At 37.8% G+C, this 25,162-nt stretch overlaps 1 protein-coding gene across 1 annotated transcript; it reads left to right on the forward strand.

Moving 5' to 3' along the window:
• The first annotated feature begins 1,125 nt into the window (after nt 1–1,125).
• On the forward strand, nt 1,126–20,501 carry LOC139132676 (von Willebrand factor D and EGF domain-containing protein-like). Its single transcript, XM_070698947.1, has 19 exons — nt 1,126–1,230; nt 1,694–2,092; nt 2,999–3,034; nt 4,324–4,574; nt 5,638–5,721; nt 7,245–7,386; nt 7,929–8,179; nt 8,775–8,845; nt 9,244–9,319; nt 9,872–10,051; nt 10,686–10,894; nt 12,339–12,837; nt 13,747–14,118; nt 14,860–15,108; nt 16,180–16,291; nt 16,726–16,829; nt 17,723–17,774; nt 18,202–18,263; nt 18,933–20,501. The coding sequence occupies exons 1-19, from the start codon at nt 1,182–1,184 to the stop codon at nt 19,257–19,259; spliced, it is 3,525 nt and encodes a 1,174-aa protein (XP_070555048.1). The 5' UTR covers nt 1,126–1,181; the 3' UTR covers nt 19,260–20,501.
• Nucleotides 20,502–25,162: the final 4,661 nt, after the last annotated feature.

The raw sequence follows: 25,162 nt of genomic DNA on the forward strand, positions 1-25,162 counted from the left end.
CACACCATTGTGTCAATGTCATCACGTGTTTGCATTCATCAGGGTACTTGATATCCTAGTTATCTATTTGGGATTAGAGACATCAAGGGACAGTGCTCACGTGTTTGTGATTCGTACTTCTGGCTGGTCGAGATCCCTAAGGCATTGATAACATTACGACGCATATATTTGGCGGGAACGCGTATGGAACAAGAACGAACTCAGGCCAATTACGATCACTTTCAGCATCTCCAATGTTTTCTCTGTGAAATTAATAAATTGTCAATAATATTGCGACAGGCCAATCAGGATCACTTACAGTGTCTCCAATGTTTTCTCTGTGAAATTAATAAATTGTCAATAATATTGCGTTTCCTCATACATGTTAATGACATATGCAATTGATAGCAGTACATGCTGAGGACGAAAGAGCAACAAGGAAGAATAATTAAACTGATGACAAAGATAGTCAAGCGATTAATTGTTTACAGGGCACTTTGACGAGACGACACCCAATCAATACCTAACTGAATACTTGCATCTCTAGCTGAATCATCATTACAGCTTTAATCGGTATGTTTACATACAATACGTGCATGTATATTGCATAGAGCAAAGAATGTTTCCCGTGCACGTGGATTATTTGTGTCATCTCGGGGATATTCGGAACAGCAGTTTTCATGCCGATGAAAATTTGCTCATTCAAATAACACCCCCTTAAAATATATCTTCAAATTCGGTTTCCACACATTCAAGTGTATATTGCACTTATTCAAGCATTGCATAAAGTTTAAACAATAGACATCCAAGCAGGCCATAGCATAGGACAGGCGTTGGTATTTCATATCAAAATTACGTCATACAGCTCTGAGCAAGATGTTACAAAGCGTTATTCTATTTGCCAAATAGGCCAAAAGCATTAAAACACGGAAATATAAATGATTAACAACAAGAGATACAAAAATACACTTACAATCTCTTTAACCTTTCAAAGGGTGTGCTATTGATGAGCGCATGGTACTATCTTCTCTGCTTTGTCAAATCCATTTTGATAAATGTGTATAAGGAAATAGCAATGAAAAAAACATTGACAAGGAAGGGTACATATAGTGGTATCCCGCCGCCACTTTAACTCAGTCGACATTTATATTGCTGCTGGAAGAACTACAGAATCAAGCTCTGTAAAAATTCATCCTGGCGAGATGAAATTGTGGACGTGTGTGGCCATAGTATTCCTGTCAGGATGGCAAGGCAAGTTGACCATTCACAATACGTGACTTCATTTTTGAACTTTTGACAGACTCTCAAAAAGAATGCCGCACAATAATTTGACTGTTGATTCTCTGCACTTGAAAACATCAGATATTCCATAATGCTGGCGTTTTCACCAAAGGATGGTGCTGTAGGGTGCAGCGAACAGGGCATTGCTCGCAATACACACATATTCTTCTACAGACTAAACATGATATGGTTTCAAATAATCAGGTGATTTGAAAGCTGTCTTAGATCAGGGTTTGAACTACGAGGAATATAACTTATCTTCATGAGTTGCTGTGAATAGGATTAGGAACTCTTGATCATGGAAATTTAACTGCCAACAGCTAAACGTTTAACACGGGCGTATTCCTCACAAAATATGGTTGATTCTTCCCCACTGAACTGGCTCTTGTTTCTGCTTCCCATTCTTAGTTATACATTCATATTTTTTCGCCAGTGTGCCTTAAGGCAAGTGCCGATGCAGGTACTGAATGCGTCGATTTTGAGATTTTGTCCGATCCCCGGCGCGACGTTGATCATGTCCCTGACAAAGGCGACGAACTTCTCTGTGACGTTGGCCTTAGCACGCAACAGTGGTACAGGTTTTCCGGTCATGGCGGCACGCATCTGCCCACAGAATGCGTTCACGAATTCCGCTGCGGTACACACATGCCGATTTGGATGGATGGGAATCACCCATTGGTATCCGATGGTATCGTCCAACGCAGGGTTTGCTCTGTTATGACGGATCCCTATTGCTGTGGATGGAGCAGTACGATAGAGGTGAGGAATTGCAGTGGCTACTACGTGTATAAGTTAGCCAGACCACCAGGATGTTACTACGCTTATTGCACCGGTAAGTGACAGTTTTTCTTTGCATGCGCCGGTTTGTATGCTTTTTGCGCATCTCTCTCTCTCTCTCTCTCTCTCTCTCTCTCTCTCTCTCTCTCTCTCTCTCTCGTCTGGTCTGTCTCTCTGTCCTGATATCTTCCTTACCATTGAGTTACCGTGCGCGGTATTGAAATCAATATGAGATCTGCTGAGTCATGATGCAATGTCATTTATGTCCCATTTATTTACTTTGTTCGATTGAATTTACCTGGTAATTTTCGAACGATAAGTAGATTCTTGAAAGTCAGTCTTTAAAGCCCCACTGTACTAGCTGCAACTCTTGAAATTTGTTGACCTCAAAATATCTTCTTGTATTCTCTCCTGGTCTTCTCTGCTAGGTTTTTTCTGCATTTGGAAACCATTCCTTTGTGAAACATTTGACAAGTAAATTCAAATTTTAACATTCATTTTGATTTCCCGCCATTTTCAAAAATTGGTAATTTTACAAAGGAAACAGAACAGACAATGTCACAGTTGAAAACATTCACCCCTATGCATTACATTAGACTACTCTGTGAAGTTTATGTGACGATTTCAGTGCAGATATGCACAGTATCCACGCTCCTTGCTTTTACGTATGGGGTTGCAATTTAATGTTTGGGCAAACATTTAATCCCGGTGTAATCTTTATCTTGTTCAAAATTGCAAGTATAGGCCCAGTGGGAAGTTAATAATAAGTGTATACACTCCCCTAAATTAGTAAATTCTCACAAAGTTATTTTAGCTTGAAAGTAAAGCCTTAAAAATAATGATAAAAGATACAGCTAGTGGGGCTTTAATTTGTTTGTAGCTTTCACTGTGTAAGCCGCATTATTTACAGATACACTAACTTGATAGTTAATCAAGATCTATTACTTTTCTACTGCGACAGATTCAGTAAGTCCATGTTCTGATGGCGATTGTACAGGTATGGTTACATCTTTTAAATGAAGATTTCATCAGTGAGTAATTCAAAAGTTTCAAATGACGGTTAAAGATAAATCGAGTGAAAAGCGCGGGTAACTTACATGTAATAGATCACAAGAAAACATACTGGAACGCTCTATAAACAATTTCTGCGCTGGAGTGCTTGTGTTTGCTCGATGAGAAGAACAGTATATCTCCTTTCATAAACGATGCTTTCTAATTATATGCCTGGTATGAAGATAGATACATGACGTTATTAACAACTAAGTAGAGTCACTCGGCCACCGCAAATTTGCACAGACTATATATCAGGTGCAGCCAACGATCAATGCACTTTTAAAGGGGTCCTTATTATGGTAAGATATATTGTGTACGGCAAGTAAAATGTAAACTGACTAATTTTCAAGTAATGTGAACGGACTGATTTTAAGTCTAGAGGGTATTTAATCACTGAGCTGTTCATAATTTGCCCTCCAACTGAAAAAAATTTCGACTGACCCTCCTGCACTCAAACTTCATTTTTATCCACTCCCCACATATTTTTGCCTGTTTCCCTACCCATTGTGAAGTTTTGAAGCTCCCCTGCCGCATGCCCTGTGGCGGGAAAAAACTTGTCGATTTCCCTTGAAAAATTTCAAAAAAAATATCAGTACTTGTCTTGTGTCCCCTTCCCCGGAAACACCATATTTAATTTTATAAATAGGCTCAACTTCTCTGTCCCCGTTTTACTGGTAAATTCGCCTCTCCTCGTTTTTTTTCCCCTCAATCTCGGTCCAAGGGGCCAATCAACCGATATCTGCCCTTCCCGACAAAAAAACTAAAATCTGTTCCCTGCCAGCTAAAAATATGTCCCCTGCCCAAGCAAAATTAAAATTTCCCCAGCCCACAAAAAATTGCTTCCGGAATAGCTTTTTCGATGAATAGCTCCGTGGGCTGCACCTGATATACAGTGAAAGAGGTGTGACAACCATATTTATGATAGAACATTGGTTTGATTACACAGTATTAAGGGTTGGGTTGGGTTTAATATATTTTGATTGTTTTTTCTGTTTTCTTTCTTTTTTGCTTGGTTGTTCTTGTAAATATCAATGATAAGCTAGTACACATACGGGCGACCATATAACAGTAAAGTGATAATAACAATAATAGAGCTAGTTACTTAAGAGTAATCGTGAGTCTAATATCATTTTCATTCATCAAAGTTACTTTTCACAGTAAACCACATGAAAACTAACATATACAATTAGTCTTCAAAAAAGTAAATGTCAACTTCTTTTGTTTATTTTCTAGGAGACTATCCGATACCTAATGGCCCTCCAATATTAGAAGGCCCAGTTATAGAGTTAGACGGCACGTTTCATTTCAAGTGCATCTTAGATTATCCAACTGGAACGCCTGAGGCACAATATGAAGTGGAGTGGTTGTATAATGGATTTCCAGAAGATGGGTCGATTCCAGAAATACTGTATGGAGTTCCGCCTTTGCATGCAAAGTTGGATGGAAAAACCTTGTCGTACAGAGATGAAAAACTCGGCAAAATGGTAAGTATAATAAATAGTGCTGTACTGTGCTGTGCTGTGTCTTGTTGTGATTTAATGATTTCTTTGTTTTGAAATAAATGATTGACCATGAGTTGCACACGGGTCCAACTGTAGAGAAGTTGTACAATGTCATTCTTGTTATCCTGTACAAGAGTGTCCCACGTCTACTTATGCAAGTACCTGCTGGGTGGTTCCTCTAAGTGATGAGTGGGTAACCCCTTTGCTACTGGTAACCTGTTTTGCTGCTACTCTCTCAATGGATGTTCAATACCTGCTGATCGGTTATCTCTATAAACCTAACCTCACATCAAAGGCCATTCAATTTCCGCCAGCCGGGCGTATTCCTTTTCAAATACCCTTTGGTTCCTACCGAGAGCCCTCTGCTCTCTGTGCCATAGTTTCGACACCTCATTTTTGTAACAACACCCCCAACATAGAGATAACTATATGTCACCCCCTTACCACACACATTGCAAGTTTGTGTCTGTGAAATTTACAAAACTCTGCCGTGCATCTTTGGTCACAGAGCTCTGTAGAGTTCAATTTAAGTCGCTGGCAGGCTTTTTTTCCCTTTCCTCATTTGCTGTTCTTTCAGATACCCCATTACCACCGGATGTTTAATTGGAAAGAACGGGGCACGCCGCAAGGGATTTTGGAGTAGAGGGGGTCTAGACCTTCCCTCCATACTCCCCTTTCCCACTCCCACCGTAAAGATTTTTTAGGGGTTCTTTTTTTAAATTAAAAAATAAAAAATAAAAAAAAATAAAAAATAAAGTTTAAAATGGGGAAAGTGGTCCAGAACCGGTTGTGTCTACCAACTAACAAACCTTGGTTCCGGCCAATCTATGCTAGCAGGTTAATTTAACATGGCATGAGATGTGCTTAGGATTACTTCGAGCTATAGTCCAGGCGTTGTCTTTCGGAGAAAAGATGACAAACTAAATTGAGATAAATTCAGCGCATCTTTTTTCAAACATACCACTATAGTGTGAATGGATTTGAATGGATTTATTATCGTATCTCTTGAGAACCCAACAAGTATATGATATTATTCTCTTTGCAGCTGTCATGTCGGGTGAGATCATTCTATGACCAAACCCGAAAGAGTGACTGGGAATACAGCGATGAATACTTTGTTGGAATAGAGGTATGTTCTAGCACTGGTTAGTCTGTGTTGGCCATTCATGAAGTCTAGTTTGATTTCAGAGTGAGGGTCAAACACATTGTCATGTTGTTCTCATTAGAACATCATTCTAACTTCTTTGTGTTTACCTAGCACAACGGTTTTAGGTTTTTCCGTGTTTTTGATGCTAAATAAATCCAATCACAACAAAAGTAAATGGCAAGGCAGTGACAAAGACCAGTTGTTAGGAATATCGCATGTCTTACAGTACAATCGAGGGATCACCGTAGATTTATTGATTTGTAATGGCTGAAGATTAGAATGTAGTATGTGCTTCGAAATTTCAAGTTACTCAAATATTCTACAGCAAAACCTTAGACCATTTTCTTTGAAGAGCAACGTAAAAACTTCACCTCACATTTACCCACATTTGAAATTTAGATTTCTCAAACACCTGCGGAGGGGGCGGGGATTCAAAACTAGTTCTCAGTTTTTTTAAATGCCCCCATTATTGGGCAAACTATTAACATTTTTCCTTTAAAAAAACAAGTTATATCTCTACATTTATATGTGTGATAATTCATGTATATGTACTTTGCTTTAAGTGGCAGGTAAAAAGTGCATGTGTCTACTAAAAAATTGATGTTTGGATTTCATCGATAATTTTGATTCACTATACATAGTAGTCTGTGAGAAAACTATTAACATTTGTTTTCCAAAATAAAACTAGCAGTATCTGTGCATTTATAGATGTTTGATAATTGAGATCAAGGTATTTGATTAGCATAGGGTGTTTACAACTGCATAACTGTACAAGAAATTTCATCGAAGATGTTCATCCACTATTCATAAGAGTATGTGAATACTTTTTCCCGATATACAACTTGAAATATTTGTGCATATATAGACCCTGGATAACTGACATAATTGTACTTGATTAGAAGAGGGTGATTACATGTGTATATGTGTACAAGGTATTTGATTTTGAAATTTTGCCAGAAATATTGATTCACTATACATTTGAGTCTATGAGAAGACTATGTACATTTTTACGACACTAATCTAACTAAATCTGTGCTTTTAAAAGTGTTCGACAATTGATGCAAACGTCCTTTATTCAAATAGGTTATTTAAAAGTTCAGATGCGGACAGCAAATATGATATTGGAATTTCATCCAAATTATTATTTCACTTCTCATAGTAGTCTACAGGTAAACTACATATTTCCCGTGACAAAACTTGCTAAAACTTGATGTGTAAAGACTGTAATGACTGTTATTGATGACAAATGAATTCTAGTCCGGACTTGAATTCATTTTAAACAATAACAATGCTGACTGTACATATGTGGCTGTGCCGGACTTTCATGACGCTTCAGGGAGTAGGACAAGATATTATTCCGCATTCTTTAAAAAGAGTCAATACAAGCCACTACAAGAAGAGCACCGGCGAGAAAGCAATCGCAAAAAAACTAAGAGTCCAACTATCTACCCCGAGGCTCATTGGACCTTCATTTTAGATTTTTTTATTTCATGATTATTAACCAGGTGGGCCCAACGTTCATCCCAAGGCTTCTAGAATCAGATGACATAGGGGAAATTGTGCATCTCTGGTCGACGGTCCCAATTCTGTGTGAAGACCAGACAAACTCGCCCATATGTGAACTCACCTTTGTATTGCAAACGAGAGGTACGCAGACCTATATCAGACTTCATATCGAATATTATTTTTCAATTACGATTTGAAAAAGTAGAATATTTATATTGCTGAAATGTGTGCCTTGCACACCTGTCTTGTGTACTTATCTGTGCCCCTGCATTCAAAATGGGTATGATAGATGAGCTTTACATCAGAAGAACTATCGCTATTAAATTATCCAATGATTCAGCCAGTGACATCGTTTCACAAACAATTTATGCAATTGTCAAAGTCCACATCTGCGAGAAGCACATGAAAGGAACAATGAAAGTAGATTTACATAAACTGAAAAGTCTCTTCCAGATAAATCTCATATCAGCACGTTGTTATATTCTATATACCCATGCCTTGTCCTCAACTGTCCCTTTACACTTTTGTTTGTCAACAACTTAATTTTACATATTCTTTCTCCCATCATTAACATTGTTATATGAATTGAGCCCTGACGATTGAGTAACTCTGCAGCTCATTGAATAAATTAATAACTACCTCCGATTAATCATTTAAACCGTGTTTATATTGTACACATTAAGACACAGACACCGAATCCAGCTACAGCCATGAGGAACTGGCGGTCAGTACGTGTGGTTTGGTACTTAGTCATCGCCATCACTGGGACAGCGAAACAAACAAAGCTACAACAAACTTTACCCTTTACGCAACGCGGGATTTCATGGACGACGGAACAAGAAACATGGCTATCCAGACATACGTATTTCCAGTTAGTAGCGTTGAAAGTGAATATTACCGTATTTTCATGGGTTATGTAGTTGATCCCATAAGGGTAAGTTTATACTTTTGTAACTGTGTTGATTGATTGTTTAAATCTGGAAACGGTAACCGTTTTCCATACCAAACTACAATTTTCAAGACATTCACAGAACAAGTTGGTTGGGGAGAGAGAGAGAGAGAGAGAGAGAGAGAGAGAGAGAGAGAGAGAGAGAAGAGAGAGAGAGAGAGAGAGAGACAGACAGACAGACAGACAGACAGACAGACAGACAGACAGACAGACAGACAGACAGAGGAGGAGGGAGGAAGGGAGAAAGGGGTCTTGCAAAATATAATTTGTTGTATGGCGGAGAACATTAGTTGTGACTGTATTGTTTTCATTGTCCTGTCAAGGGCAATTTGGGATATCAGTGACATTTTTTAGTCCACGTCACATATCAGTGCGCATGTAAGAACTAACAAACAAAACCCGATGATTTTGTTATAATGTTATTAATTGTTGGAACACGTTGAACCTGCAGTTAAGACATAGTAGCATCGTATACACTCATGTAAAGTATGTTTCCATTGTCAGGAGAGACAGATATCTGTTGCAGGTCTGTTTGATAATGAAAAAGTATTTTGTCTGTCCTACGTTTAATGGTTCACAGGTATCTGTTGTGAATGTTGACCACAAATATTGCAGCTCGTACAGTGATCCGCATTACAGAACATTTGACAGGTAAATCAAGTCCATATAAATTTCTGGTTAGAATGTACTATGGAGAGATTGTTCAGCCTGTATTATGGTTAATATCAAGGATGCAGTCTAAGGAAAAGAAACATAATGAAAATCGCCTGTGTCTTACTTTCGGTTTGCTTTTGCTTTAATCTTTGTCAGTTATTTACATTTGTGGCACTAATGGTAAACAATATCGGTAGATGAGAATGGTGTGAATAACAAACATTGTTGACTGGGTGTTGGCACCTCTGATGGGCCCATTCACAGTCCCTCAACATGACCGATCTCTCGTGTATCAGACCTTCAGGAAGATAAACAACAGTCAGACACATCCTATAATATTAAATGACCCCATGTATGATGTTAATTGTCATTATTAAATTACAATTTTTCCACAGGAATTACTATTCTATGATGTACCATGATTATTTTGTTCTGGTCCGTGGAAAAACCAAGAAAGGAGGCAGATTAGAGGTACTCGTATCATTTACAGTAGACTTCTGTCTTTAGTATAATTGAATATGCCTCTGAGACATTACTTCGAGATCGCTGATGACGTGGAATTTTGATTTATTCCGTGCTAGCGTGACCAGGGGAAAATGCCACTAATTTCTTCCATATTTGCCATAAGATATGTATATGTGGACTAGACTACCTCAATATATAGCCTGACAATTTACATGTTTGCCCCTAATTCATTTCAACTTGAATATGGAGTACGATACGCTTCCACGACAAAGAATTGATCGGGTAACGTTTCTTTTAATTAACGCAATACCAAAGATGCAAAACAAGATCTACTTCATTATAAGGCAGACTGCTACTTTGGTAGATCTCCATGGTAATATGAACTATTTCGAGGTGAACGTAATACAGTAGGATCCCCGATGATATCAAGGGAGTTTAAGGTACAAGAGTTAACAACAAAACTACCTGGGAACTACATGAACGAATAGTGTTAGATCGCAATTGCACCTGTGATCACGGAGACTTCTGAACTTTTGAACTTGAATGTTTCACTTTCAGATTCAGACAGCTACTTCCATATGTTCCGACGTGTCCTGCAATTGTGCAGTGGCTATTCTAGAACAGAATGACCTTGTCATCATCGACTTCTGTCACAGAACCATACCAAGAATCACAGTACCGAGGAGAAAGCTGTCGTCTGGAACTGTGATCCATGAACAGTATGGGTACCGATATTATGTAAGAATCCTCATACTTATTGTCCTTTAAGATATAATCAGTGTTTCATAATCGCATTGCAATGGCATTTACCATTTTGCTTTCCTAGCTAACGTGATCACACATTTTAGCTATTGTGGTACTGATGTCTTTCTGTCCATCCTGTTTGCCCATCTGTCTGTCTGCTTGCCCGATATCTCAAAAACTACTGATCACATTATACGCTGGTTATCATAAATAATGTTTATAAATAAAGTTTGCTATTAGAAATTCAAAGTTAAAAATGGCTGTATTGATCAGAATAATATGCTGAGCATAGATTCCGTTTGGCAATTGCAGAATGTGATCAGCTTCTGTTGATTTGACAGTCGATGTAATTACTGCAAATTTGCATGATTCATTTTCATGAAATAACATAATCTCAAATATGTATGATATTTGGCGGGAAAAAATTTCACTCACATGACTATGTCTGGCAAGATTCTCACTATATAGCTGTTTAGCGTATGATTTAATAAATGAACAAAATGACAAATTTCAATAACAAAAGCTCCGTTCAAATATGATTTTGTTTAATTTAGTTATGTTTGTTACAGCGACCCGACCATGCTTGTATCGTGTAACTTTCAAAATATTTATTTCACGTATTCTGAAGGTGTACACTCATACCGGCGTGTTATTAGAGGTAACATTACACAGTAGACGTGATTATTCGTATATGGACATCACTGTCCTTCTACCCTCGGATTACCATAACAACACCACGGCACTGTGTGGAACAGCAAGTGACGATCGCTCAGACGATTTCACCAAGAGAGACGGTACACCTGCACAAAGTTTTGAAGAGTTTGTAGACTCCTGGAGGTAATTAATTAATATATATGTATGTATGTATGTATGTATGTATGTATGTATGTATGTATGTATGTATGTATGTATGTATGTGTGTGTGTATGTATGTATGTATGTATGTATGTATGTATGTATGTATGTATGTATGTATGCAGGGCTCAAAATTAGCGGTAGTTCCGCGTCCACAGACTACCAACTTTTCCCTGGGGCTACCAAAGTCCATGAAATTGTAGCTCACACAGACTACCAAAGACCGGGACATTAAATTCAGTCAGTACTTTGCGTGCCATATCGGGTCCGTCACTTTGGAACGAGCTAAATTGCAGTCGAATCAAGTTGGAAACAGTAACATCAGTGAGTAAGGCCAGACTATGACTTTGTTTTGCAAATTACAAAGACGACCGTGCGATGGAACTTTGCACAAAGTTTCAATATCTCAACTGATGAACTTGGATGACAGGCACAGGAAATGATGGCCAATGAAAACGTATTTTCATTGCATTTTGATCATAATGTATCAATCACAGACAATATGCCTCCTCCCCTACAGAAAGCCCATAGTCTATTTTAAGCCCTACTACAGTATGTCTAATCGTGCTGAGAAGGCCGTGGTCGTTGTCATGACGACTGTCAAAATTTGCGTACAACTCTGAGTGAAACGAGTTGTATAGGTCACCAAACTTTTAAGTATCACTGCTGTCCACTAAAGCCAAAAAAGATCGTTTCTGGTCACCGCGTATGTCATTACAGAACCTGCGTGTCATGGTTTTTTTGGGGTTACATACTCATCAGTACAGCTATCCTTGATATCCCTGTTTGCATGTCAAAAATACTAAAAAGAAAACGAAAGTATTATGCAGCCGGTGATTAAAGACAATACCTGTTTCATCAATAGTGCCAACCCAGCACAGTTAAGAATAAAAAAAGGAAAACCGCGTTGCCGCATCACTTTTGCTGAATGTCAAAGACCAGAAACATTTTTGAGTGGCATTATACCTGTTGGGTATTAGGTGTGCAAGTATTCACATCAAATGGCTAGAAAATTCACTTCATGGGCGGAATCTTGAAAATTGCCTTTTCTTGTCTGGTTAATGAAAAATAATATCTCTAAACTAAAATATGCATGGGCTACCAGCCATTGTTACTGGGCTCCCAACTTCAGAAAATGGTAGCCCAAGTGGACTACCAGGGAAAAAAGTTAATTTCGAGCCCTGGTATGTATGTATGTATGTATGTATGTATGTATGTATGTATGTATGTATGTATGTATGTATGTATGTAGGCACGCGCATATGGACGTACATTTGTATGTTCATACGCACGTATGCATGTTTGTTTGTTCGTTTCTTTAATTGTTTGTTAAGTGGGTAGGTAGAGTTGTTAGGTTTACAAACATATCTTTGCTTTCACAGGACAAATAAAGACAAATAAAAATGTTTCTCCTTTCCCTACGCAGAGTACAAGAGGGAGAAAATCTATTCATAGACCATGCAAACATACCTGAAGTACCAGACTATGACAAATTTTATTGTAGCTGTCCCGGTGACGAATCAGACGACCCTACGATATGTTGTGACTTTAGCTTGGCGCAGAGGACTTTAAGAGGTACGGATGTCACCAATGTGTACACATCCGATCCGGCAGAGACTATTGAGGAACCCTGCTTCACACCAGAAGACGTGGGCGACACCTTGCAACCTCGCTTGTACAAGAACGCAAACCAGCGCGACATTCTGAGCGACTACGAAGACGAGGAAGATGGATTTCAATTTGAGATTGATCAGGACTTTGTGCCAGCGATCCCCGACTGGCCCACGCCAAGTGGCGTAACCGAAGATATGGCGGTAGAATACTGTGAAACATTCCTCTTACAATCATCAGTGGGTGAAGGGTGCCTAAACCTGACTGATATTGAGCTGGATTCGTATACTGACGCATGCGTACTAGACATACAGGTAAGGTGAGATAGTATGAAATTAAATGAATGAATGAAAGAATGGATGTCGAAATTCCGCAAACACGATTGGAACTAATTTGGGATAATTGGATGGTGAATTAATGTCTTTAAAATCTGCAAATGTAGGCAATTTTGGTAATGAGTTAATGTTTGTTAGGTTTTTATACGGAAATTTAGTGTTTATGTTGCCATTGTTTGATCTTTCAGTTGTCAGAAAAATTGTAACATATGCATTACACTTTACGATGAATCGTTTTCTACCCTGAAAAAATAATGAATGTATTATCATCGAAATATTAAACGGCGTTAAAATAGCCATCCATCACACCTGAAATATGTTTGGCTGTTTGTTTCATGTACGTTCTGTCGGAAACGTGGATATTAGTGGACTTAGACAGCAATCGTAATAATCGCATTATTCTAAGGAGTCCAGATTCTAAGCCGAGACCCCTTAACTGATAATGTACGAATGTATTTCCACTTATCTTCACTCATCTATGCTCTGTTCACGTTTTCACGGCTGATTTGGGGTTAAGTTAGTACGCGCGTTGCCTCAAAACTGAACGTTTTAAACTTTCGCTCAACTTTCATGCTGTGTTCTTTTTCAAAATCAAGAATAAAATTGGTGACCATCGAGCAAATTTTGGTATTAAGAAATACATTACCGAAAATATACCAAAATTTGAAATTCAAAATGGTCACCATCCATATGTTGACAATATGGGGAAATACTGAATTTTCGATTAGTACTATGAGAAAGTTAAAACTTCATTTACTCCACAAGCATCAAAATGAATATGTATGACACCATATCACTTAAAGTATTTGAGTCAAAATATCTAACCCCCTCCCGGCGCATCCTACCCTCAATAAATCTTAACTTTCGATGGTGCCTGTTTTATTGCAGGCAACGGATGATAAGGAATTAGTCATGTCGTCACTGGCAACAATGGAGCTCGAATGCATCGACATTGTGCAAAGAAATATAACTTACTACGAAGAAGACGAAAACGGTGACATGGTGCCACCCCCTGATGTAGTCTCTGTCGTCTGTCCCAACGAATGCAGCTTTCGTGGTCAGTGTGTTGACAATGAGTGCTCGTGTAATGAAGGGTACACTGGTGACGATTGTTCTCTTGAAGAAGGAGCGCCACCTATAGTTCATAATTTGAGGCATGAGCTTTGCGACGTGCGCGACAGGCCATGCGAGACGGCATTTGTCATCGGCGAAAAGTTTACGTCATCGAACAACCTGACATGTAGAGTTCAATACAATAAGGTCAGTTGCTTATGGAAAAGTAACATACAAGGACAATGGCCATAACTTATGACATCATTGTGTTTTGTACAAAGTTTACAGTATGACAGATTAATTCTAGTCCCGACTTATATTTAGCAGTCAAAATAGTACATACATACATACATACATACATACATACATACATACATACATACATACATACATACATACATACAAACATACATACATACATACATACATACATACATACATACATACATACATACATACATACATACATACATACATACATGTATTTTACATACATACATACATACATACATACACACACACACACACACACACATACATACATACATACATACATACATACATACATACATACATACATACATACATACATACATACATACATACATGTGTTAACGAGCGCAAGACAAAGCATTGAGTGTTATGATTCGCAGGGTAAAAAGAACATCTGTGTATTGTAAACAGATCTAGAACAACAGAATGAACTACAAGAGTTACAGCTTAGGGAGTTTTAACTGTCTGCATATTTGTATTTTTAATCTCAGAACAACTTCATGAACTTGCTCAAATCGTTTACCCTTCGGTTAATAAACAATCAAGTGGTGAATATATTTAAAGATGTAAAACACTTTGTATCATCACATATGCAACTTGTAGACAAATGACAAATGTAGGTGAGAAATGCATATTACATGTATCATTCATGCAGTACTTGACTCACTCTTGCAGGCGAACTATAACATTGTGTACGACGCCACAGCTCTACTCCTTAGCTTTGCCGAGGTTTCTTGTTTGCTGTTACAACCAAACATAGTTATCTCCGGCTCGGGTAAGGGCTCCGAAGCAAACTCTTTACCTGTGGAGTATTCAACGCTATCAGTGAGCAATGACGGCGAAGTGTATAGTGAAGAGTTACTATTCACTGTTTACGACTCTGTCTGTGTTGAATGCCAAGACGGAGGAAACTGCGTGAAAAAGGTATTTTATTTCTTTGTAGAGTAAAGACAGTCCTTTATGGATACAGGGTTGTTTGTACATACTTACATACATACATACATACATACATACATACATACATACATACACACACACACACACACACATTCATACATACATACATACATACATACATACATACATACATACATACATACATACATACATACATACATACATACATACATACATACATACATACATACATACATACATACATACATACATACATACATACATACATACATACATACATACATACATACATACATACATACATACATACATACATACATACATACATACATACATACATACATACATGTAATGGTGTCAGTTTCGAATACAATGGATTTGTATATTCCAGTAGAATTTCACTTCCTACGATTCATAGCATCCCTTACAGCATAATACAAAGATGAAGTTTCTTGCCGATTTAATAAATTTTGTCTCGCAGGAGCTTTAAGTGCCTCCAGATCTTGGGTGACAGAAATTGATTCACGCCAGTGAATTGTTCCATATCAGCGCAGTGAGGTCTAGGATCATATTTCTCACGTCTTTTCAGTGTTTAACGAAATTGAAGTTACTGTAATTTTCTGTAATGAACACTATATGCACAATTTCCAGAGAAAAATACAGGTACTGCAATCCATATCCATCCACACCTGAAACATTCATATTGACAACATATCGACGAAGTGCAGACACAACTATAGATGTCTGACTTCGTCCTTACAAACTAAAACAGCATTTCCGGGGTTATTTATTGGTCGTCAAAACACGGCAAAAATTACAACTATGTCATTTCATTTATTGTGCAGGCAACCGCTTACCCCTTAAACCAGTTTTCCAATACACGGCATCCCATTGGCAGACTACTATACATGCCGCATAAATAAATGTTAGGGGATAACCAATGTCGGGAGAATCCGTTACCTACAACAATGCTAAAGCATATACTTACGCAATAATACCGAAACTTGTGTTTTTAAACTCTAGGATCCTAGGTACTTGAATGAAGATATAATACATTATTTCGTTTTCTACTCACAGGTGAAGTCTTGTCTCATAAACGGGGTGTGCTATAGTGATGGCTTCCAAAACCCAGCGTATCCTTCTTACGTTTGCGATGCAGATAATGACGAGTACGATTGGACATTCATAGGTATGTGGTGGCTTTTCATTTCATACTCCATCAACTAAACCAGTGATTTCTTATCCTGTAGGTAGATTTTTGAAATACAGTTCAACCAATCACGAAAGGGAGTATAATTATGTGTCATGTTCAATTGAACTGAAGTGCTGTATATAATTCATTTATCGATTTGAATATTGTAGAGAGGCTTTTGTTTGTAAGGCAAATACTTTGTATTTGTTCACACATGCCTCGGGGAGAAGAAGGAGAAATGCTATTGTTTTTACACAGCAAAATAAAAATTGAACAATGATGACATCGATGATGTGAACTTGAAACCCTATTCTCTCTTAGATATGAACTGAGGAATCTAATGACGTTATTTAATGATTTTTAAGTTTACAGATGTTCGAATGTATTATGCTATAGTCTAGTGACGCCAATGCTAATTACTATTCTTCCAGGTCCTGACCCGACTTCGGGTGACAGAACCACCAATGACGTTGTAACGAACACTACACAGCGCATGTCTACACCTGACCTAATTGCAGAAGTCGAATCTCCAAAGGTAGAAGTCCTGTTTCATATATATATATATATATATATATATATATATATATATATATATCTGTGTCTGTGTCTGTGTCTGTTCTGTGTCTGTTTGTGTCTGTCTGTGTATGTCTGTCTGTCTGTCTGTCTGTCTGTATGTATGTATGTATGTATGTATGTATGTATGTATGTATGTATGTATGTATGTATGTATGTATGAATTAATGTACATGTATGTTTATCAGGTTTTGTTCCTGAAAGTATGCATACATGTAAACAAACATTGTAAATGTATGTCTTCTCATTGCATATTACATGGTACATTTTATTACACGCCTCGATGTGAGTGCAATTAAGTGCATTGATTTGAATAGGAACATCCGGGGAGTTAGCAGGCCTTGTGAACTGTGTACGGGCCAGTTTCCATAGTTACCCGGACCGGTGAAGCCTTCGAGGTTTTCTACAAAGTAGACGCTTAACGCTATGTAAAATATCCTTGCGCGCACTGCTATTTTGACTTTCGTTAGAATCTGTTTGATGCTAGTCGATAATGGCAAAATTCTTTGAGAATGCCCTGCATGTAACTAAATGTCCTATAGCGTTAACTGTGAAGAAGCATGTAATAAAAAAATATTATTGCCTGAATACATGGGTTTATGTGCCCTCGCAGCAGGAGACAATTTGTCCTCCTGGCGTTGGGCAAATTGTCACCTGCTCTCGCGCACATAAACCCATGTATTCAGGCAATAATATATAATATTGTATACTTCACGGCAGCATGCACGCTACATAATACGACATAGATGCGAATATGCGAATACATGTATACAATATAGCAATGCTTACTTGCTTGGACGTTATTGTATTAGGAACTCTAATAAATATTTTTTTTATTTTCTTAAAACCCTGCAGACAGTTCTAATTGGAGTACTTGTTGGGCTTATCGTCGGGATTGCGATAGCAAGTAAGTTGTCTGTCCGCTTTGTAGATGTTCATATTTAAGGAACCATTTCTAGCCGATGAAATGTCAGTATATATTTGTGTGCTGGAGGTGCACCACGGGAATTTGGAAGGGGTAGAACTGGTATACTGCTATCATTTAGTCATTTATTTGTCTTCTTATAAAAATAATGCTACTCTTCAGAAAGAAGAATGTTATCTCTACCACCACATCCTTAGACCGGTTTCTATAGCTTGTCCTTAAAACACTGCAAAGTCACCTTGAATCTTACAGCCTAAAATGTGTTCTTTACTTAAGTCCAAGCAAAAAAAATCGCACATGATAGATTCTACCCGGCACACATTAAAGCCTTACGAACAAATCATAAATATACGCTTTGCCAAATCAAATTGTTTTTAAATTGACATAATTCGCGTGTTGCCATTTGTAGGCGTCGTCATCTATGTTGCAAGAAGGGTAAAGAAGAATGGTGTATTAAGAAATAAATCTCAAGTAAGTTTATGTGTTTATGTATAAACTAATAACTTCCAACTTTCAATCAATGTTTGAAGAAGAACATATATTGCAATCACTTGATCTTAATTTGAATCAGAACGAACAACTCAGGAAGTCATTGGCATTTCACTTGATAGGAAAAACTGTGATTGAAAAGTTAACTTTTAACATCAGCGTAACTGATTGAGTAAACGGTATGAACGACAAAATTTCAATTAACAGAGGTTGATATCGGGTTTCATATTGTTCATAATGAAAATGAAAACCCATCTTTATGGAGGTCTAGATTCACTACTAAAAGATCGGATTGTCGACGTACAAGTGTTTTGAGGATCAAATTAACAGTGAAATTTGTGCCAATATCATTTTCGTATTGCCCAGTCAAGTGCTCCGTTGAATTTTTAACTACCATGAGAGTAAGTTTTATACTCACTCGGCGTCGTATCGTGCCAGACCAATAATTCTATGAACTTGTATATCATCTTTTGAAGTATTTTTCATGCAGGTAAATCCATTTTTGACGAGCAAAATGTTTTAACCGGGTATGATGCAAATTTTGTAAGATTAAGGCTCATATTTACTGGCACAGTATTGAAGTTTTGTGTTCATCACTGAGTGAAACTTCTTCAAACAGTGTAATGAAAGAGTATTATTATTTCGTCTCAGGCTGCAAACTCGACAGCGATGCAAAGCCATACAAGTGACAGCGGTGCTCTTACAACCCTTGGGCAACCTGCCTATGAATTACCTCGCCTTGTCGTCACCTCGATCAACGAACCGACCTATGAGGAGATAGCAGATGTATCGAATCCTCGTGGAATCTACGTAACGACGATATCAGGTCAAAAGCCAGATCATGCCATACAAGTCGGTTACAGCGAACTGCCACCTCCATACACCGTGGAAAGTCCTCCTTATACCAGCTTACAGGATCGAAAAATAGATGATTACACCAAACCAACGACCAAAGGAATGCATTCTATAGATGACTAACTATACTATCAATGATAAAGTGGTTAGCTGATATTTCACGGTGTTGCATGACACGTCGACACTACTGTCATTCCGCAGTAGTTTTAGATATGGCTTTAATATAGAGTGCATTTGGATAACACTATTGATACTATATTTTGTAAGCTTCTCATTCGGAGGAAAATAGGATCAGCCGGCTAAATTTACGACTAAATTGCCGTCCGTTTTCGTACAATGTTGAAAGAAATGTTTGAAATATGATTTCTCTATGAGGGTATACCTTTGTTCGCATAATTGAATGTAGACTTCATAAACATTTCCTCAATGCCAAATTTGACATTTTTGCTGGATGAATATGATAAGTCCATAAGTTGAATCTTCCAATGTTAGATCGGCCAGAAATATTTCACAAAAGTAACACTTTTTTGCCATTTTTCACAACTTCCATACCTAACCATATGAAGAATATGTAAAATAATTTATTTTTTATATATTACAAAATTAAGTGAAAAATGAGGGGTCACCATGGAAACTTTTAAAGATAGTACAAGTCAAACTTACATGTTTTCAACAGCTATGTTGGACTGAAAGACAGTGCAGTTACATTTGCAACCAGAACTGGTAGTAATGGGGACATAGGGTGAACATTAAATCATGTAAATTTAAGTAAGAATGGGACGATTTCACGTTTTTACTGTTAGCATGGTACCATGGATGGTATACTGAGTACAAAATTCATTTTACGTAAAATTTTAAGTATACATAAAAAACATGTATATTTTCCCGCCATACCTGCTCTATCGCGGAATTTCAGCCGGACATTCCCGGTCTCAATAGTGTTGCAAAAACTCATAAAGTTTGCTCTGAGTAGCTGAATTAGTATATATTTGAACTCTGTGTAACTTCTATGTGCCGGAACTTTGACTTTTTTCTAATGACATGCACAAAGTTTGCATGTTCAACTAAATTATGCATAAGTCTAAATCATTTCTAATTTTTGAGCTATTTTTTCCTAAAGTTGGATTGACATTTCTGTAAATACGGTAAAGACGATTTTGTCTTAATAATGAAGACAAACTTAACAACTGGATATGAAATTCGAACTCCTGGAACTCCTGTTCTCGATGTATTTGACTCATGTCAACTGTACATAGATTTTTGGTCTGTACCTAACATGGCACTTTACTGTTGGTATTGTACATGAGCTCTGTTTAAGTGAATTAAAGTTAGTTGTGGCTGCATTATCATCTTTTGGCACGTGATTAACTACGCTGCCCTCAACTTCTGACCAGTGATTTGATGCCGAAACTTAAATGACTTCTGAACATTCTCAGTTACACTTGTATCCATTTGAAGAAATCAATTGCATCAAGAATTCCATTTACGCATTTGTGCATCTTGCCTTATGAAGGTCAAAGGTCATTTCGGGTCCAGCATTCAATATTCCAACATATACCATTCCTAAAGTCAATGCCTTATCAAGATTGCCTATGATATTGCTGCTCTATCAATCAAATTGAAGCGAAAATCGTCATTTACAGAATCCTAATTTACTGAAAACATAAGACCAAAGTAGTAAAGTAAACGTGGACAACTGGGATTAAGTAAGAATTTTACACCCATTTTATTCATTTATCTACATGAAGCGAAGGAAAAATTAACCATCCATGTAACTAAAGTATGACCCTGACCTATATACGAACTCACGCACGCGCAACAGTGCATTGTCCTGAACTAAGCGGGGAAATTCCCTGCTGAGCATGTTTATACATGTACGGGAAATTCCGTGTGAGTCATCACCATCAAACTAGCCTATATAAAGGACCCCGTTGTCAGTCAGTCGCGGAGTCTAGCTGAAGTTAACTAACTTTCATATCCATTCAATCCATAATATCGTAGATATCGCTCCAGCGGCGGACTAAATCCTTCTTGTTTTGAATTTCTAGCGCCTGATGAAATATGTCCTGAATAAGTTCTGACCCCGGAGCCTCCTCGTTCCGAAGGGTTGCACCTTTTTCTTGTATTTGTGTAAGCAGCTGCTTATATTGCACATAATAATGTTTATACTTCTCTCGTCTCTTTGCTACACCCGTTTTTCCCTGTATTACATCAATAATAACACCTGGTATAGGAGTTAAAGCTAAAAGAACTGGAACTGTTGGAATTGCTGCTATTACAGCAGAGCTTACAAGAATTCCCTTAGTAATATTGAGAGCCATATCAATTCGACCCATTAATTTATAACTTCGTCGATATGCAGCACTTGTTCTTTCTATGTAATCAGCCAATTGTTCAACGCTTTCAACAACTGAGATGTGCATTTTTACTGTATATGTAAGGGATGATAAAAAATAATTGTAGTAATATAGAAATACAATATGGCAGAAGGAGGAGAAGATATACCACTCCAGGGTTTAGATGATGCAAATGTAAATGACGATGATGATGCTACTGCTGAAACAACTTTTTCCTATGATGATGATACCTTTACAGAAGCCGATTCTTCCCAGGCCGTCTCAAGCGCGCGGAGCCCGCAGGTAGATCCTACGACTAGATATAAAGTAGAACTTACAAAGCAAGAGGCTGAACGACTCTTAAACAAATATAAGATTACTAATACGGATGCACGAACCGAATTTATTTTAAATGCTAATATTGAAGGTGGTGAACTGTATTATAAAAAAATCAGAGTTACAACAGATAAAGGAAGTAGATTTTTAGAGAAATCAACATTAAGAAAGAGGGGAGGAGGACCTGAATTTATAAATAAAGTATACGGATGGAGTGGAGTCGAAAGCGCAGAGCCTGAATATGTGAGTCGTGTGAAAAACGATAAAATACCAGCTGAGAAGATGACTCCAGAAGACATGGGTGTATACAAAGATGAACTGACAGAGTTACGGCAAGATGCTTCTGGTAATGCAGATATAATACAAGCTTTTGAAAATAAAATCGAACAATGGAACGATCTAAACCCCGAATATAGAGCTATTAATGATGAATTAAGGATTGCGAATATGCATCTTGGCGAGCTTAACAACGAAAAAGTTAAAATAAGGCTAGAGAAAAGAGAAGTTGAAAAACAGTTAAAGGAAATTCCTGAAGAACACACCCAAGCAAAAGAAAAAGCCGAGAAACTACTAGCTGAACTCATAACAAGAGAAGCTAAAGTTGACAATCGAATTGAATACGAACATGGTAAGATCAGTGAGGCACGTGAAAGTCTAGCTACGACTAGGTCTCTTCGTGATGTAATTTCTGATCCAGAATTATCACTGAGACTGAAGCTGACAGAGTTATTTAAACGAAATGGTATTACAATAGCTGCAATACTGACTGCCCTTGGAATGACAATATCAACAATTGCCCTGGCTGTGACTAGAGGAGGAGGAGGAGGGGGAGGAGGAGCAAACGCAGGAGGTTCAGGTCCGCCCAAAGTATATACAAAAGCGAAAGAAATTGTAAAGCAATTTGGCGAATGGTTAAAAACCCTTGGCCGCAAAAAGTGCTGCTGCAATACCAGGTTTAATCGGTTCCCTCGTCAGTTTTCTATTAAAAACAGCAGGATCGGTGGTCGGATTTGTTGGAGAACAGCTATGGATATTTTTAACTGGATTAACATTAGTCATTATAAATAAAATTATGTATTAATATATGACACTCCCTACGGCATCAACATGTTTGGTGAAAAGAATATTGCAAAGTTTCTTTCTAAAATAAAGACCTGTTTGGTTTCTCCGTCGAATTGGAATGGTGCAAACTCCGACGAGTAAATCGACATATACTTCGAGCAAATCCAGGTGTCCGACTCAAAGATGATAATCTATATCATAACATATTAGCTTTCGTGAAGGAATGTCAAAAGACTAACTTCTTTAAGCGACTAGAATTCATAAACGTCTTTCAGGAGATTGACAATGATGAAATGGAAGTCCAACATCTCCAAGAATATTGGGTCCTTCGATTGATTCGCGACACAGGCAATCGATTTATCTTTCAGGCAGACGGAAATATTTATGTAAAGATGTGATTTTTTCTTCTAAGTCATTATATACACGAAGTGAAATGTAAGATGTGATTTATTTTCTTTTTTTCTTCTACTATATACATTACACGAAAAATGGGGTACGATAGAACATTATCACCGACTTTCACCAACCGAATACCGAATGGAACGAAGTCAGAAAGAACTCATCACGTGATTGCTCATAATCCAAGTGAGGCAGATCCAGGCCAGACACTTATCATACGATGTCCGAAGTTAGAAAGCGGAGTACTCTTAGTTCCAGATACTTTCGACCTGGTTTTTGATCTCGAAGTAACGGGAGGTGGAACTACCCGTGTAGTACAAAATGTTGCAAAAATTTGGTGGAGCGTATGAAACTCACATTTGAGGGTCAGACACTTTTCGATTTGAATAAATATAACCTTATTGAATGTTATCGCGATCTCTTCAAACATAAAAAGGAGAGAACGAACATGACACTGTATGGAATTCAGAACGAAAATCTAAGAAAATTAAGAAGCGGTGCGACCGATGCAGATGCCGCCGTCGTGGGCGATAAGTTACTTTTCGACACATATAAAACAAATATGCTATTCGTCTCACTCACCCCCTCGTGACAGGTCATGGAGTTGCATATCCAAAAGCGTTAGGGAGTCATATTGAATGGGAAATTACGTTGGCACCCGCCCCCCAATTACTTGTCAGTAATCAGTTATTACAACCAATTATAAATTAAAAAACATTCAAATGGAATACGAGACAATTTCTGACCTCAATCTCGCGAGGTCAACTGCTGGTTATTACAACGGTGGAAAAAGTTACCTTTACGAGCATATACATTATTTTAGAACAATCCCATTCAAAGAATCGGACACGGTTATCAATGAAAATATAAATGTACCACGACGTAGCATTAGAGGTATCGCTATACTCTTCACTAAAAATCAGAATCAGGCAGAACTGAACAGTGAACTTTTCATTAACCCTCCATTGAATCTGTGTCTGTATCAATCGAAGGCATTGCAAATAAAGTGTACGCTCAGAAGATGATACCAAGACAATTTTGGCGAGAGGTGCGACGGTATTTTGCTGAAGATAAAGATTGGTGTGAAATTGATATAGATGAGGTCGATTATTTGAAGAATAAATTCTGTCTGTTTATCGATCTGCGTAGTTTTAAAGATATTGAGTTTCATGGAAATGGTTTAAAAGTAATGAACACAAAGGACGGAATTCAACTTGAGATCCTGAAGAAAGATACCGCGTGGGTTGGCGATGACGCTCACAATGATAATATATTTGCCCACATTTATGTTATCAGTGATGCCCAGGTCACTGTTGAAAATAGTAGATTAATGTCTTTACAATATTAACCATGACCCGTCGTCCGTCCTATCGGCCATGTTTCTGCCAACCATTCGCCCGTGTCTGGATTGTATAACTGCACACGTTTGATATCATTTGGCGCCATCATGATTTTACTACGCTTTTCACTACAGATTTCTCCAGCCTTTTTCCGTACAAACTGTACAAATTGTGCCGGCTCCGGCTTATTCCCAGTTTTAAGGTAGCGACTCAGTTTCATTGTCACTTATTTTCAATCCTCATTTTCACAAAGAAGACGTGGTCACACACCCGACAGGTGGTACTTTTTTTATCTGCTCGGTCACCGAAGAGTTCAGAAAAATTTGTTAGTTTTTAAAAACAGTGCGCATACGGCTGTTTTACTCAAAAACCTGTGTTTTTTAGTTTTTTTACTCAAAAAAGTGTAAGTACAAATCTCCAATCGGCCTTGGTGATCTGTTTACGGCCATCGACGGCTGGGCATACTGGGCAAAAAAACCGTGTCCCGGATTTTTGAAATTCGCTTTTGTTTTCGCACAATGCACCTTCAAAGTGTCAACTTGACGTTTTTTGC

Source organism: Ptychodera flava, chromosome 1 (genome assembly GCF_041260155.1).
Source record: "Ptychodera flava strain L36383 chromosome 1, AS_Pfla_20210202, whole genome shotgun sequence".
In the NCBI taxonomy this organism is placed as follows: Eukaryota; Metazoa; Hemichordata; class Enteropneusta; family Ptychoderidae; genus Ptychodera; species Ptychodera flava.

What these genes read in the sequence shown, in the direction of transcription:
- LOC139132676 (XM_070698947.1), top strand. Translation starts at nt 1,182, where the DNA reads ATGAAATTGTGGACGTGTGTGGCCATAGTATTCCTGTCAGGATGGCAA. An exon ending in AATACTTTGTTGGAATAGAG is followed by an intron (nt 5,722 to 7,244) that starts GTATGTTCTAGC and finishes ATTATTAACCAG; the next exon opens with GTGGGCCCAACGTTCATCCC. An exon ending in TATTAAGAAATAAATCTCAA is followed by an intron (nt 18,264 to 18,932) that starts GTAAGTTTATGT and finishes ATTTCGTCTCAG; the next exon opens with GCTGCAAACTCGACAGCGAT.